Genomic DNA, 17,757 nt, shown 5'->3' with positions numbered 1-17,757 from the left:
TGTGACCTCAAAATCAATAGGGGTCATCGTCTCCTGAAGATGTACTGGTGTACCAAGTTTGATGTCCGTCAAGCAAAGGGTTCTCTAGAAATTGAATGGTCAGTATATTCCTATGCCCAGTTTGACCCTTGACCTCAAAATCAATAGGAGTCATCTACTCCTTAGGATGTACCAGTGTGCTAAGTTTGATGTTTTTCAAGCAAAGGGGGTTCTCAAGATATTGAGTGGACATTATATTCCTATGTCCAGGGTAGATTGACCCTTGACCTTTGGACCTAAAAAACACTTGGGGTCCTCTTCTACTCATAACCAACCCACATATGAAATATCATTATCATCAAGTGAAAGGTTCTCAAGATATTGAGCGGACAACATGTGGTCTACAGACAGACCAACCGACAGTTGCAAAATAATATGCCCTCTCTTTTTCAAAGGGGGGCATAATAAATCTCAAATTGGACAAAACAAAATTTCAACAAAAGTTCACTTTTAAGACATTTATTCCAATGCTAGTTTAAACAAATGGCAAATTTCTGTTTCCTATTCATTCCAAAATTAGATCACGGGAACTAATCCTCTTCTAATTCTGTACTTTTCCACTTCTGAACAATTTCCATCGATGCTTAGATGATCACAATGATGAAGATGAAATCCCGATGCTTGATTTAATCTCCAGTGAAATCCAGCAAACAAATTAAAATATACATGATACATACTGACGCAAAAAGAATGAAGGCGTTGCTACTAGTAGAATTTACATAAAAAGGTGTGGCTTGATACATCGTGACATAAACCTACAAAGAGAAGACGAAAAAAAAGGTAACGCATGATCTTCCTTAACTATTTTCTAAGTAGATGCGCACCAAAGTTACTTAAAACTTTCTGAGGAACGTGCCAAATGCTATTCAGAAATTTTTGAGGGGGAATGACATCACAGCTATTAAATGAGTACTTGCTCTCAAAATCTTTCATTAGAAGTGTAACCAAATGGTGCACATCTGATTTTCAATAGCAACAGTACACGTACAGTATTCAAGAACAAACATATATCACAGAAAAAAAAGTTTTTCCTTCGTGCTTCAGTTTTAAGGAGGAATGACATGCAGTTTTCGAAAGAAAATACACAAATAGAACCTGAAATTTGTGATCTCCCGATTAGCAGTTTAGTGAACACACCAGTAAGGTAACAATTTTGAAATGGGTTTGGAATATATTCCTGATATTTAGGCCACATAAAATTGAAATTACGGTTCTCAGGCCCGCGCGCATCTGTTTTGAGGTGCCCGCATTGCAAATTTTATTGCATTTTTAATAAAATAAAAAGTAGGTAATGCGGCGACGTATCCGGAAAAAAAAATTCCGCATTCAATTTTTCAAAACTTCCGCATTATTCGGAGCTCCTCCTGTCTCAGTATACGAATAGCTGTATTTAGCAGAGAATACCGAATACCGGAAATCTTCGTTTGTCGTGCGCAATAAAGACTTCCGATGTATAACAACGTGGTTGCAGCATTATTTTGAGAATGTCTATTGTGTCAATAAGTATTCGACAAGGAGCAGTGTTCATTCTACCATGGACAATTATAGAGGGATATTCGGAGGGATGTACCTTCCTAGATCTTTATGAGGGTGTGAAAGCAATGAAGTTCGATTTGGGAAGCTGGACGTTTCCTGAGAAATTAAAAAATGCCGCTGTCTCCGTTAGTGTCGGTAAGAACAAGAACGAATTAGACTCTGCAATCATTACAAATAAAGTATCGTCAACGATACCTGTTTTCGGCCACTTTGTGAGATATACGGTGTGTGAAACCAAGCCCGCCAATGTTTCTGCACATTTCGACAATGATAGTGCCAATGATCATAATAATAATGCCAAAACACTATGCAACTTAACTGTAGTACATATGCTTTATTATTTTGACCACACAAGACAATTTGTTAAGATAGCATGTGTTAAATTTGTTTCATATGTATAGTGACGGTACAATAAAGAATTTGCTTGATGTTATATGTTTTATGTCAAGTTGGCAAATAAAAAAAAGCCTCCCTCATCTGTTTTGGTACGAATAAAAAGAAAAAAAAAAAAGCCTCCCTCCCTCATCTGTTTTTGAGAAAATTGGCCTGAGAACCAGAGAATTAATTTTATGTGGCCTTATGCAGTGACGTGTTATTCATCCTTAATACAATATATACAAAACCGAAGCACGACTGTAAACATTTCACAATCTATTCAATCAATGATCATACATAACCACTATCAATATCAATGTCAATAATGATCTTAAATGCATATAATGAAACTCACTGATTTACAGAACAACCTAACAAGAAAACCTTTCACGTCATCATTTCTAGACTGTTACAGATTCAAACACGCCCGCCCTTACTTCAAACTACATTCGCATTTGCACACCACCACAAAGCTTTGTATTCCAAGAAATTTTGCACACATTCTCTCTCCAATACATTCGTTCGTATTAAATCACTTTTTATCCTAATGAACACATTCACTCTAGCCACAAGTAGCTTATATAATCTGGAGAGAGGATAATTTAAAACTAAACTTCAATGACTAACTTCAAGACTGTTTCTTTGACCAAATACTCCCAAACGGAGTGTAAACCCGATACAATGCGGAAATACACGGTCATATAAACAGCATTTTACTTAGTTAACATATAAACAGATCGTTCCTCACACTCCATTCACATCTTTCAAGCACACGAACGGATTACATAATGGTCAAATCGACGAATACAAACCCTTAAAGACATGGTATATAAATAAATTCTAACCAGTTAATGTGCTACATAATGGGTCTGCTAAAATCAATTTTACCCAGAGCTCAGCATTAATAATTGCAATGTCCCCCCCTCTTTTCTTATCGTATTCATTTACATGAACTGCAGTTAAGAATTTTACAAGAAATCATTATAGTACTAAAAACAAGCCTATTCTGCTGCCAATTACATAGTCAACTATTGGTCAACACTTAAACATTCTTTTTTTCTCTCTCAAAACTGATATTTTCTGAGAAGTCTAGGACAATGTAGCCAATTCGACATAATATCAAATGAAAGAGGGATATGCCATTATAATCAATGATGGGAATACTTGCTATTGCAAAACGATGCAACAAAAAATGCAAACTTTCAGCTATACAAACTTAAAGAAAACTAAAATATTTCCAAGATTTAATAATATTAAAAGAAATGGTCAATCAAGTATTGCAGATATTCAAGCTGCAGTTTATCAAAAAAAATAAAAAATACACAAAATTTAGAAACGGGAATTTTCTATGGGATTTACAAAATCATCATGCATCCCTACTAGTTATGCCTTACAAACACATATTTATCAGCAGCACACTGCAACAATGTGCAATCAATATATAATTGTACTTGACTGACCATATGACAAATTTCATTAATAAATTCAATAAACATATTCAAAATATTAATATGAAGACCTAAGCTGAAGCCAGTATAGGATATAAAGGCACAAATTACTGAAAAATTACAGTATTAAGTATATTCATAAAGGCATTTCAGTTCAAGTCAGTCTCGCTGAAAAAAAGAGATTTTATTAATGGATGAACTTGCACCAATAAAAATTTACAAGCTTGTACAAAAATAGATTTCCTTACTACATGTATATCTTCTGAAAACATGTAACTTTTGGGAACATAACACTACATGTAATTTATTTTTCTTTTTAAATTAATTCTTATTGGTGCAAACAAAAATACTTGGGGCACAAAATATGATGTTTTATTAAAAAAAAAGATCAAAATTCCTTATCCTACATATACCATTTATCAACAAGTGATCTGACAACATAGCATGCTCTATGGATTTTCCTAGCATTCAAATTGTGTCTACATATTTCATATTCATAACTGTATTTGGACATTACAATATGTACTTAAATCAAAAAGAGTACAACCAACAATATTGAATACATTAGAAGGTCCCTGAAAAAAAGAAGACATAGTATAGATACAATCTTCCAACATTTATTAGTGAATTTTGTTACTTTATTCAACAAATAGCTTTAAAAATCCCAATACTTACTGTTCCACTTACCGTTCACGGATCTGTCCCTCAATTTTTGAGAAATGTTCTTTTACAGACACAATGCACATAATTTCAATTGACAATACTTAACACAAGATAATAATGATATCTAAATGAAAGTGACATATATATGATTGTCTATAATGGGTACATACACTTTTTCAATAATTGTAATTTCCATGATGAAGTAATGTCCATCAATGATAAGCAATTGCGCGACATTGGAATATTATAAATCATATGTTATATAAAACAAGTACTCTATGACAAAGATGAAACTGCTTCCAGCATTAAGTGCTAAGCTTAGCATTAGCCTTGCCTACATCAATTTAAGAATACAGTATTTGTGATTCAGGTGGTGACAAATATTTGTAGCAGTAAATAATATATAGCTTACATCATAAATAAATCAAAAAAAAAATTCTCATAAAACCAGTTAAAATTTAGATTTCTCGCATAGAATTGTTCTTTTCACAAGCTGGGAAGAAAATTTATAGAATACAAACAGAAGTATTTAGTACTATTTACCCTATACAAAAACATTACTATTAGACATTTTATCATCAGTGTTGAAACACACAGGCTTCTTCCTGAATATCACAACCATAAGGTAAAGCAATAAATTTAGATTTGAAAATTGGAAGCTTTATGTGATCTAAATATAATTATGCATGGATAAAACCTTCTTCATAATACCTGATCACAGATCAAGGATTGAGTGTCTTTTTAAACTGCAGGAAGGTTGAGAGTACATGATATTTATCAAAATAAATAAATCACATATAAAAAAAAAAATGTTGGCACATTGTGGGCAAAGAGTATTATAAAAATAGGCAATATATCTGGATGTAAAGGGTCCAGAATATATCTCAATGTGAGAAAATACACAATGGTGAAAGACTAATGCTTTTAAAAGAGAACCTCACAACCCTTCATAAGTAACACCTATAATAACAATTAGCAAAATAACTCGTAGTCTGGCAAGAAATTCCGTAAATACAAAACAACACTGAAATGTCACAATTTAAAGACTTGGGACAAAGTATACTGTATTGATAATTGACATTGAGATAATCAAGTATTACTTTCTTTAACTTAAGAGTTGTAATGGTGACACGGATTGACTGCAATGGTGTACAGACATACACAAACCAACTCATGCACATACAATCAACATCTACACAAAAATTACTTATTTATACACAAAAATTTAAATCAAAGCAGTCTAATTTTATCTACAAAAACATTAGTTTAAGTATTGGCTGGTTGGTTTTATATTTTTTAATGTCAAGCTCGAGAATCTTTCACTCATATGGAGACGAAATGTTGGCATTATGGAAATTGATGCATTATTAAAGTCACATAGAGGAATCTGTGTTCTGTAGGAAGCGTAAATGTATATATGTATTTACAAAGAAGAAAAAAGGTAAATAAAACACAAGTTTTCTTCTTTTTCCATGTCCAGGAGTCGAGGGATAAAAACTTCAGTGAAATAATGACTGTGAATACATGCATGTCTTACTGTGAATACAGATACTTACAGTAGCAGACACGTACACACTACCTTACACCGATCACAATCAAATTACAGTCCAGAGGTATTAAAAAGTAATTCTATACCCAAGCAATGTGTTCATACAATTTGACGGGTCAACTTGAACACAAAATATTGTCCACAGCACAAAAACGTAATGCTTGTGTGCGAGATGATTGGTTTATTTATAAATATCTGTGGGCGAGTTAATTTATAAATATCTGTGGGCAAGTTAATTTAAAAATATCAGTGGGTTAGTTAATTCATAAATATCTGTGGGCGAGTTAATTTAGACATATTTGTGGGCGAGTACATTTTCAAGGTCTGTATTTACTCTGTGTGTACCGGTTGACCTGTGTAAGAGATGGTTTGTGTACAAGTTAACTGACAACCACTGCAATACATGTTCCAACTTTTAAAATTCATATGTACATATTATAATCAATCTATGTTTTTTCTCTTTCTAAATAAAACAAATTTAGCTTGCAAATACATGCTGCCAATCAGGGCTATTCCAGCAAAAACCAAAACAAACATGGGAAGGGAAGGCAGTTTTTTGTAAGACCAACACCAGTATAATGTTGAAATCAATTCTCCTTACATAAAATAAAATCTTATAAAGAGACAGTAAAACTTTTTCTGACATCAGTTATGATTAATTTCATTTTTCTAAGCGACTATTCGAATATCTTCACAGGCTTCAGGAAAATACAAAATCCATATGCTTTTCATCATAATAATGGTGAATACTGTTGAAATCTTTGGTAAACAAAGACAATATAAATTAAACCTTACTCTTTTTGAGATATGTGAAAACACTACCATTAACCACCAGTAATACTGTTGAGGTATCTTCGTTCAAATTCCCAAATATTATTTTTATTCTATCATTCATCTATGATATCTAAATATAAAGCAATACATATGCTAAATATAATTCTTTACTTTCAATATGATAAAAAACATACACTCAAAAATTTTGAAATGATTTCTCGAGTTATCTGCCCTTTAAAATAACCATCACCTTAGTTCAGCATTACCAAATGGTTCAGCCAAAATAGACTTTTTAAAATCTGTAATAGTACATCATAAAAATTTAAACAATCATCCAGTTGATTTGTTTTTAAACAGACGATAACCCATCAACCATTCAACCTCCCTTAATAATAACTAAAATAACAACAAAAACCAAAAATAATAATAAAAAAAAATAAAAAATATAAAAACAAATTTTGCTGCCGTCCTCCCCTTCCTTATTTTTTTGTTTTTGTTTGTTTGTTTGTTTTTGCTAGAGTACCCCTTGCTGAATTATACCCAGTACATGAAAAATATCTGCCATTCCATCTTTGAACAATTTTTGTACCGTCAGTTAGAATACACATGATCTTTAATGGACAGTAGAATTTTTAAACATTGACAGGATGTTTTTACGTTTACAACTACGGGCAGAAAGACCTATTTTCATTCACTTTATATGGGATTTTCCAGATTTATGGGACAAAAAGCACCACCGATGAGGAAAAGAGTAGCCTCTATTTCTACATCTGTAAAAAGAAAGGTAATTATTTTAAAACTAAAGAAAAAAATTCCTATATAATATTAATTTATTTACTCAAGAACTCACCTTTTCTATTTATCATCTTCAAGAGACTATCCGGAACTAATACTGACATTACACAGAGAAAACAGTAACTGAACATATGCATGCAACATTTCATGGGCAGATACTATATTCATTAAAGCAGCATCGATATCTCATCACCTGTGCGGTACTTTGCAGTAGAAAATCTGAAAATTTAAAATATGTTAGTTTAACCTCTAGAATTCTTATCAAATCCTTACCAATATTTCAATGGCGTCTGCTGCTGTATTCACGCTCCCTTTCACGGTCCCTGTCTCGGTCCCGATCTCGGTGTGACCTGGAGGAAGAGGAGCCGGATTCAGCTTCATAATGCCGATCTCTTTCCCTACTCCTCTCACGGTATTCCCTCTCTCTGTCTCTACTTCGCGACCTGTGGCTGCGACTCCTCTCCTTGCGCTCTCTGTCTCTCTCTCTGGAACGTGACCGTCTGCTACTACTCCTTAATGGAAAACACAAGAAGAAATTATTTCTCAGATTAACCTTTTAGAGAATTTAGGAAACAACTCTGTGTTTTGTGGAAATGTGATTTTTCAGTTCAATTTTCTCAGAAATTGTTTATTGTTATCGCTGATGCTTATTCAAATATCCTAAAACAAAACATGAAACTCTTCCAACACCAAGCAACCTTTTTAACCAATCTATAAATATCTTTAATAAATTACCCATCATTAGAAAGATAAGACATTTCTCCTTAAGATGAAATTAATTATGGAGTCAAAAGAGCAGTCAAATGTCAAAATCTTATGTAGGAAAATTTATAGGATATAATGCTTTGATAAATTTGCTGCTATGAAGTTTAAAATCCACTTACAGTCTAAACATCAATTAAATGAGCAATTGTTTAAAAAAAAAGTAAAATGATATGCACATCAGAATCTTTGTAAACAACTTCTACATTGAAGCCTTCAAAATTTGATTACAAGTCAACTTCAAAGACAAATATTCTTGAAATTGTCAAACAATGTCTTTAATATTGAAATCCCTGATATCGTCTCTAAGTTTTCATTGTCAGAAAGATCTCACTATCAATTGCCATTTAACTTTCTTTGTTGCTTTGAAATTTATCCATATTTTTTCCTTTCTCCCAGACTCCAACCATAAAGTTTGCTATATTCGGTAATCTACCCAGAATATATCTCAAAAGATTTTGAGCAGAAAATACTTTCTATTTTCTAGACTTATGGTCTACTATGTTGAAAGGAGAAATTGCACCTGACCGGTTTAGCAGACTTGTGGAAGGGGTTTTAATTTTAGAAATTTCATACAATTAATAAAAAAAAAAAAACCGCAAAATATCTACTTGCTAGATTTAAAATACTGATCTACTAAAACCAGTTTTCAGCAATAAAAATAACAAATATGTAAATTAATCAGTTTGATTAGCAATCCAGAATTATCACTTACTTGGATCCATACGATTTTTCTTCAATTCCGTGCAGGGTGTCCTGTAAGGAGCTGATTAAGATCTTGCAGCGATCATCACTGGCAATCTTTGACTGCTTTATCAGAGATATGGCTGTCACCAAAGTCTCGATAGCACTGGCAAATTCACCTACAATCATAGAGTCCTTAAATGAAAGAACAAATGTCAATATGGCTAAATACATAAAACACTGACTCCAGAAAGCCGAGATAAGCTCATCATTGATCTCGGTTTCATTTCAGAGGCCCTTAAGCCAGAATCCCTTGCCATTTCTAAAAAGTACATACTGTATGCAGGTGAAAATCTCTACTGCTACTAAGTAAACTAGGCATGATAAAGATCACTGTAAACAACTGTCGGTTGTGAAATTCTTGCCTACCTGCACTAGCATCTTGGACTGCACGTGAAATAGCACTACTGGATACCGTCTTGTTTCTCTGGAATATCTCTTCAAACTCTTGTTCACTAAGAGCAGGTGACTGGGGCTCAACTCTAATAAAATCAATGCTGTATAATGTACACTTCGTGACAGTTAATCTTTCGGTGCTATTTTTACACTACAATAAGATAGCCACATGTCTATCCCGAAGTTATTGATAACAATAACCATTACTTCAGAACACGAACCCAAAAGCTTATTAACTCTCCACTAAGTCACCTTGCTCTTTCTGAGATATGAATCGGAATTCAACTACCATTCAGACAATCAAAACCTTCAGTTAGAGAAGATCATACGATAGATGAGCTATCAATTGTGACCTGTACCTAATAGAACTATGTAAATACAACTCAAACCTTTCTGTTGGGGGTCTTGAGTAATGGTCACTTGGATATGACACAGGGGGAGGGGCTCTGTAAGGGTCATGGTGTCCTGGAGCTGCATGTGGCTGAAAGAGGTGCAATGGAATTTATTTCAATACTTCATTGTCTCTGACATGTTTTCAATATACAACGTCAGAATAAAGAAAAGTGTCTGCCACTTACAGTGCATCTGAACTATAAATAAAATATCAAATACAAGATCTTATAAATGCATGTTAATCTTACCATTGTTGGGGGTGGTCCACCATGTTGGGGAGGAAAGAAGGCCGGGTTGACGTGAGGGGCTGGGGCTGGAGGGTGTCCAGGCGGGGGAATCGTCATTGGGGGTTGCTGGTGGGGAATTCCTGTAAAGTGAACATGAAAATATCTAAAACTTTATGATCTATACTACACCTCTGCATGTTGAACCACCAGCGTTCATGTATTGCACTCAATTGACACAATGTCCCTCATGTAAGGGAGATCACTCTTATACAGACAAATTACTTCAACTTATTTCAATGAGCAAATTCCTCAAAAGTTATACTTGAGTTAGACTTGAATATGGAGGGACATTGTACCGTTTCATTATGCAAAACAAGCGTGTAAGTATTGAAGTCCTTCAGAAAAAATGTGGTCTCTCAAGAATTAGTGAGAAAATGAGAAGTGCCCTACCAGGTCCTGGCGGTCGAGCTCCTGGAGGCGGGACCGGCTGGGGTCCTGGTGGGGGACCAAGGGGAGGGTAAGGTGCTGAAAGGAACACAATTTTTTCTTAAAATTATACTAATATCGTGAAAGAGATACTGTGAAATTTGAAATGGCTTCTGTTTCATGATTTCAACAAATTCAATACCTTCAAAAAAGTAAAACAGTGTGCATCACATTATTTCAAATCTTTGAATGAGATCAATCATTACTATAAAATCTTTTCCAACTGAAAGTAATAATTTTGCCTCCACAAATTTAATTTTACAAAATTTCACAGGCATACTATATGTACTGAAAAATATTTTAAAAAATTCAAATCCTTGAATGACATTAAACCTTCCAACGAAATCTTCAGAATGAAATAGTGATAACTTAGCCTCCACGAATTAATTTAACATGATTTCACAGAAATAACTATTACATATGTATATATATATATATATATTTAACATTACTGTAACATAGTGAATGATGCTGGAGTGTACATACAGCTTTCATTGTACTTCTTAACAAGATACACATATCACCAGAAGCTAGGACCCTGGCATGCCTGTTTGACACTATGCTCTTAGCTTTGTTTTCTTTATGCAGTGTGCGAAACTAACTTTTCAATCCTGTAGACATTCAGACCACAATCATTTTATTTCCTATAGACCACACCCAATTCCTATAGACCAAAATAAAACACTGAAATTAGCACATGAAACCTAATAGCTGAAGATGCAAGATATACTGTAGAAAACCTTGCAAATAATATGAATAATGATTTGTCAGCTGCTTTCAGCATTCTAATAGAAAAGGTAAAGTTTCAGAAAGTTTGCATTCGGTGGGTCTCCCATCTCCATACAGAAGAGGTCCGTGGGATAGGTCCTCAGAATCCCTTGCTTGTCATAAGAGACGACGAAATGGGATGGTCCTTCGAATGAGACCGCAAAAACCAAGGCCCCCATGTCACAGCAGGTGTGGCACGATAAAGATCCCTCCCTGCTCAAAGGCCATAAGCATCAATGTTAGCATAGGCCTTAATTCTGCACCCCTTCACCAGCAATGGTGACATCTCCATACGAGTAAAAGATTCTCGAGCGGGACGTTAAATAATATCAACTGATCTTACAGATAGCAAAATCGCATCCGTATAGAAATGGCCACCCAGTTCCTTAGCAGTTACGAAGACTGTGATTAGCAGTGATTAAATGAAATTGCTAAAGGTGACAAAACTTGGATTTGTTAACTTGATACTAAACACAACAAGGTTTGGATCGGAGAAAATGACCAAGGTCACACGAAAATGAAAGTAAAAGTATATATCGAGGCGATTCTGTTCCATTCCCCCCTCTTTATTAAAATGGAATATTCGGATTCAAATGATTCGTCATTGTGGAACATTTTGTTATAGAAAGGGGTGGGTAGAAACAAATCAACGTAACATAGACTTTATATGACTTGGTCAGATTTCCTATGGGAAAGTTGGTTAATCACCTTTTTATTGGTCCACCGTTAATTTCGCACACTGTTTAGGTGATAATTCAGCACAAGTTCTAATTTTTTTTAAAAATTACCATTGTGTTTCATAATAAATGAATTTAATGAATGGCATTTGAAATTCTACAATTGAAAACGAAAAAATGCAAAGAACAAAACACCCGTGATACCAGTTAGGTCCCCCGAGGTAAAATACTGCTACAATGCCATCCAATACTTTACAGAACCTTATTAAAATGAAATCTTTTACTTTTTCTTATCGTTGGGTCCCCTATATAATGCCCCCCTCCCCCCATTATTCTTCACTTTAGGAGGACATCAAACATCTTTAGAAAGATATTCCATTTTTGTTATGATTTTTCATTGGGTCCCTTAAAGTAAAATATTGCTGCAGTGTTTTCTTTCACTTTAGGAGACTGTTGGCATGGCATACAATCTATTTAGTTAATGCCCTTATATTTCTAAGGTCCATGTTGGGTCCCTTACAAGTACATGAAAGCTACACTTTTCACAACAGGGACAGTAGAAAGAAAGATTCTGGACAAGTATAACTTAATGGTAAGGTACACATAAATTAAATGCCTTGCTTCCTGGGTACTCAAGCTAAAATACAGACTAATATTGGGGGAAAGTAGGCTTTGTATCAGACAAAACCAACAAAAAACTTCTCCACACCTGCCTTTTCAGTTACAGAATATCCCCAAAGGAAAGAAATAAATATCTCATTAAAAGGCAAACACAAAGAACAAATATGAATTTTTAAAAGATCACTATTAAAATTAGCGATGCAAATATTGGTAATGATACTGACACATAAAAACCCAGCATACCTCCTCAGCAATTCCTCAAAACCATCAACTTTAGAGTTTGCTTGCTTGATTTCATGCAATACCTAGCACATGCTTTCCCATCAAACCAATCCCAAAACCACCACCTTTGTATATTCATGTCTTTACAATGAATTCTTTCTTTTTTTGGGAATGGGGCATACTTCATTTTATTTCTTAATACAGCTTTGAAAATCATATTTTCAAAGAGGAAATTCTACCGAAATTCAATTGAATTTTGAGGAAGGTGAAGCTGTATACAGAAAATAATAAATTTGTTTAAGATGGCATTAACTTACTGCCTGGAGGTGGAGGCTGAGTTAAGACATCTATAAATAGTAACATAAAATTAAAGAAAACACTCCGAACACCTCTCTATAAACAAAAGATTGTAGTAGCAAATACTGCTATTCAGACTGAAAAACCAATTCACAATATTCAGATTGGGATGATCGATGCATTAAAAAACAATCATACTGAGATTAACATTTCATATTTGTCAAATCTAGTTACTTTGCAGTTTATCTATATATAGCCTAACAAAAGATCTACAAAATGATACATAATACATATCTGAGGAATATTCATCCAAATACTATCAGTTAATGCCCTTGTAAATTTGGATTAGTGTGGGGTTTTGTTTTTTTTTTCTTCTTTTTAAATTTGGTTTCATTTTCTGTACATGAAAGTATGCAAGGAGATAAAAATGGAAAACTACATTTCCAAATTCCTTTAACAAGAAAAGTTCAATTAGAATTCGTGTAAATAACATTTAATAACTCAGTCCTTGATTATCATACACTCTGAACTATATACAGTACTCCTGTGCAATGGGCATGCCAAAATACCTGTTTCATATAATTCTCTGTTGTTAATAAGGCACAGTCTGTTAGTAAGAAGCTTGATATGGAGAATTCAGTGAAAGAAGGGAAAAATTATTGAAACTGACTTCATGGCAGTTTCTATACAATGATGTGATTTTACGTGAGTCTTGAGTAAATGAAACAGAGTGAAAATGAGAGACTCAATTAACAATTTTGTCCATTGAGTTCTTGACTAACACCATACAGGGTCATCCTCTTGTGTCTGGCCTATTAGAAAAGTTGTCTTTTTTTAAATCATATCAATACACTGGGTAAAAACCAAACATGAAACATCATCAGTAAAACCAAGGTCATTCCTGCTGTCAGTGATATAGACATTAAAATCCAAAACCACTTCTCTCCCTTTTAACTTTCTATATCTGCGGCAGTGCACTTTAAATGAAATCTGCAGTTATTTTCTGATAACTAAAATAACCTCTTCTATCTCCAGGTTTCTACCTTGGTAGCAAGCATAAAATATTAAGAATTTATCACACCTCAATCTACGACCTTTTTGTGTTAAGCCTACAATCAATAGGCTTCTTTCCCTACCTATATCTATATATAGATATGTAGCACAGACTGAAAGTTACACAGCACTCTTTATATAGTCTCCACACCTTTACTATGGTCACACTCAAAGATGGGCAAGTCACTACACCATCCCTCTTTCGCATTGTTGAAAAAAAAACCTTATCTTGCATCAGAAAATGTCATACCTGGTCCTGGGGGTCTGTCCCACTCTGGACGAGGTGGTGGACCCCTGGGATCTGCAGGTGGTGGGCCTCTGATGGGTGGTGGTGGGCCTCTCATCATCTAAATCAATAACTTATCTATTAAAACAACTGTCTCTTAAATGAAATTTTTATAGCATGTTTACAGACCTTCTCATCATTCATTATTTGAAGTTCTTACCATGTAGTTTTAAATACCATGTTTGTGTACATCATGTACAGTACAATATATATACTCACTCATTAATCAGACTTATAAACACATTATACTGCCTATAAATTATTTCACAACAATGTATGGTTGAAGTCAATAAGATAAATTGCTTCCAATAAAGCTCTTAAATCAATACATAAGAAAATGAGTATAATTTGACGCAAGTAAAAACAATATGACACGTATCATGATAAAACATGGAATTCGTCTCCTTGAATTGGTGATAAAATAATATAAAAAAAAAAAAAAAAAAAAAAAAATATATACACTACACTGTATCAATATCAACAAATGAAAAAGAGGTTAGAAATAAAGTTGCATTGTCTGAATTTAGACAATTCTTTTCCACCTTGTAAAAACGCTGTTACATCATCACCTGTACGTATTTATGAGCCTGTACAACATGGCATACATTATTTCACCTGTTTCAACCAGAATTTTTTGATTTTAAATCAGTATTTACAAACAACCATCACTCGGCCATTAAGGGACAGTCACGTGACCAGTTCAGAAACTTTCACATACGTTGTCTTATCTGTGTAAAGCTGTGTATTTTGTTACAACAGTACCACGCCATACATTGAAGAGAAACAAAAACTTAATTTCTTTGTTTTATGCTCTTTCAGCCTTTAAGTTTGACAGTTGTGTCTGAGTTATATACATCATGTTGGGATTTCCCTGATGCGCATGAGGCTATTCAAAGACGCCTAAATAATTTATGCATATCCACTTTATTTACTTTTAAAATAATCTTCTCACTATTTTCTTTTACAAGCATGTAATTAAAGCTGTATGGTCCAAATTACAATATTTTTTTCAATCTCATAAAAACGCTATTAAATCATCGCACGTATGTAGTTATGAGGCTGTACGACATATCATAAATTATTTCACTTGTTTTAACCCAAATTATTTGATTTTAAATCGATGTTTACAAATAACCGAGTCACTCTGCCATTTCAAGTGACAATCACGTGACCAGTTCAAACTTTCAGATCATCATTGTTAAAAGCTGTGTATTTTGTTATAACAGTACCGTACCATAAGTTTAATAGAAATAAAAATATCAAATACCTCTTAGTAATTCGTTGTTTTACGCTCTTTCAGCCTTAAAACTAGACAGTTGCGTATGAGTTAATACATCATGTTGGGATTCCCCTGATGCACGTGGGTCTATTTATAGACATCTATTATGGGTGATTTATATATGTACCCACTATATTTACTTTCTAAATAATATTCGCACTGTTATCTTTTACATGCAAATGTTTTCAAGCATGTAATTAAGGGAAAGTTAATAACTTTATAAAGTAATTAATCTGCTTTAAAGTAATTATGTACAAAAATAATGAATGAACATCGGGTCATACATCTTTAAGGTTAAGTTCATACTTTAAAAACTAATTAATCTGCTTTAAAGTAATCATGTACAAAAACAATACATGAACATCAGATCATACATGGAATCTTGATCTATTGAAATATTTCAAAAACTTGAACACCCCCACCACAGTGGTGCAAATGCAAAATTGAAAAGGGTTATTTACACACATGTCACATGCATCATTTAATTGATATTAGTGCCAAAACAATTCAAAATATTGAGCAGACAATATATTCCTCTGTCCAGAGTGGATTGACCTTTGACCATATGACCTCAAAATCAATCAGGGTCATCTACTCCTTAGGATGTACCAGTGTACCAAGTTTGGTCTCAATCAAACCAATGATGCTCAAAATATTGAGGAGACAATATATATATCTATATATATATATACTAGTATATATATTACTATGCAAAGTTTGACCCTTGACCATGTGAACCAAAAATCAATAGGGACCAATCTACTCCTTACGATGTACTAGTGTACCATGTTTGATGTCCGTCAAGGAAAGGTTTTCCTATTGAGTGGACAATATCTTCCAATGTCCAGAGTGTATTGCCCCTTGGCCTTGGATCTAAAAATCAATAGGTCACCTACTCCTTACAATATACCAGTGCACCAAGTTTGATGTCTGTCAAGCAAAGGGTTTTTAAGAAATTGGGTGGACAAGACTTGGTCTATAGATTGACAGACTAGATGTCCCCTCTTTTTCAAAGATAAATGGCACATTCCTCCGAAATATCCTTAATATAGTACTACTGACCTACATGTATACATAACCCACTTTATATGCAACTAGGAAGTATGCATTATCTGTGGTTAATAAGTAGTTATGTTGCTGTTTAATCATGATTTCACACTACAATACACAACACTGTAAGACTTACAACTGCAGGAGGAGGAGGACCCAGAGTCCTGGGAGGAAATCCGGGGGGAAACTGAACCTGTGGGGGTGGTCCCGACACTGGTGGCATACCTACTTATCAAAAGAAGAAAACATTATTCGACACTGGTGATTATACATGTACATCTTAATATGATAAAGTTAGCCTATATCCTCACAAAGATCTCATTTCATGTACATCATAATATGATAAAGTTAGCCTATATCCTCACAAAGATCTCATTTCATGTACATCATAATATGATAAAGTTAGCCTATATCCTCACAAAGATCTCATTTCAGAGCTGCAAATGTCATCCATTTATATATATATATATATACATTGTATCTTTAAAATCAACCCATAAAATTCAGACCTGTAGCTGTATTTACAGCTTTAATATACATGTATAATATTGTTTAAAGGGCTAAATTATTTCTGCATAATCCAAATTATCGTTCCATTCTTCTATGCTGATAAAATGTTATGAGTGTTTTTATCTGCTCATACAGAGGATAATGCCAGTGGCACTGACAGAATTTTTTTTTCTATTCATCAACATTCAGTATACATGTAGGTCTCAAAAACATGAGCAATGGACACCCACATGCTATGGCTATGAAGGCTAATTAATCTCAAAGTTGAAACCTTGATTTTCAAATATTTTCCATCTACCCAAAAGTAGCCACTGTCAGTTTTCTGTAAAATTTTAGCTTGGTTGGCATTTTTTCCTGGATTTTGGAACAATTGTACATTAAAAACTTATGTACTTTTAATATTTTTAAATTTCTTGAAAGTAATCTTGTGTTGATATAATATAATACGAAATTCTAAACACAGTAAATGCTGTGAAATACACTTGGTTAGCTTTAGCAGATTTCTTGAATACATCTACCCAGTGAATGCATATGATTTTTCAATTAAAAATCAAACACATCCACAAATTTACATGGCATCGACCCCTAGGGATCAAGTTCAGAATGCTAAATTGGTTTAAGTTCAAGTGTTATAGCTCTGTTCAAAAGCAAAATGATGAAGTGTGAGTCATTTAAGTTTGTTGGTGTTCTTTCATTCTAGTGAAAAAAAATATCATGGTCTTGTAAAACTGCACTAGGTCTCACACGCTCTGGCAAAATATATTGAAGTCCTTTAATATTATCGCACACATTGTATTACCTGGTATC

The 17,757-nt window shown here is 33.8% G+C and overlaps 1 protein-coding gene across 7 annotated transcripts in view; it reads right to left on the bottom strand.

Annotated features, from left to right (window-relative positions):
* Window positions 1-482: 482 nt before the first annotated feature.
* The window catches only part of LOC125645528 (cleavage and polyadenylation specificity factor subunit 6-like), a 32,346-nt gene continuing 15,071 nt past the window's right edge, over window positions 483-17,757 (bottom strand). Inside the window, exons 7-16 of one of the 7 annotated variants that reach the window (XM_048871080.2) lie at window positions 16,577-16,668; window positions 14,076-14,172; window positions 12,793-12,822; window positions 10,152-10,226; window positions 9,723-9,841; window positions 9,471-9,562; window positions 9,055-9,167; window positions 8,657-8,804; window positions 7,453-7,691; window positions 483-7,154 (exon numbers count right to left, since the gene is read on the bottom strand). In XM_048871080.2, the coding sequence (XP_048727037.1) occupies window positions 7,460-7,691; window positions 8,657-8,804; window positions 9,055-9,167; window positions 9,471-9,562; window positions 9,723-9,841; window positions 10,152-10,226; window positions 12,793-12,822; window positions 14,076-14,172; window positions 16,577-16,668 (998 nt within the window). In that variant the 3' untranslated portion in view covers window positions 483-7,154; window positions 7,453-7,459. The remainder of the gene's footprint in view (window positions 7,155-7,452; window positions 7,692-8,656; window positions 8,805-9,054; window positions 9,168-9,470; window positions 9,563-9,722; window positions 9,842-10,151; window positions 10,227-12,792; window positions 12,823-14,075; window positions 14,173-16,576; window positions 16,669-17,757) is intronic. The other 6 variants (XM_048871079.2, XM_048871081.2, XM_056140182.1 and 3 more) reach the window with 6 other exon arrangements.

This window comes from Ostrea edulis, chromosome 6, assembly GCF_947568905.1.
Source record: "Ostrea edulis chromosome 6, xbOstEdul1.1, whole genome shotgun sequence".
Classification (NCBI taxonomy): domain Eukaryota; kingdom Metazoa; phylum Mollusca; class Bivalvia; order Ostreida; family Ostreidae; genus Ostrea; species Ostrea edulis.
Note: the sequence above shows the minus strand (reverse complement) of the source record. Positions and strands in the feature narration are given on the sequence as shown.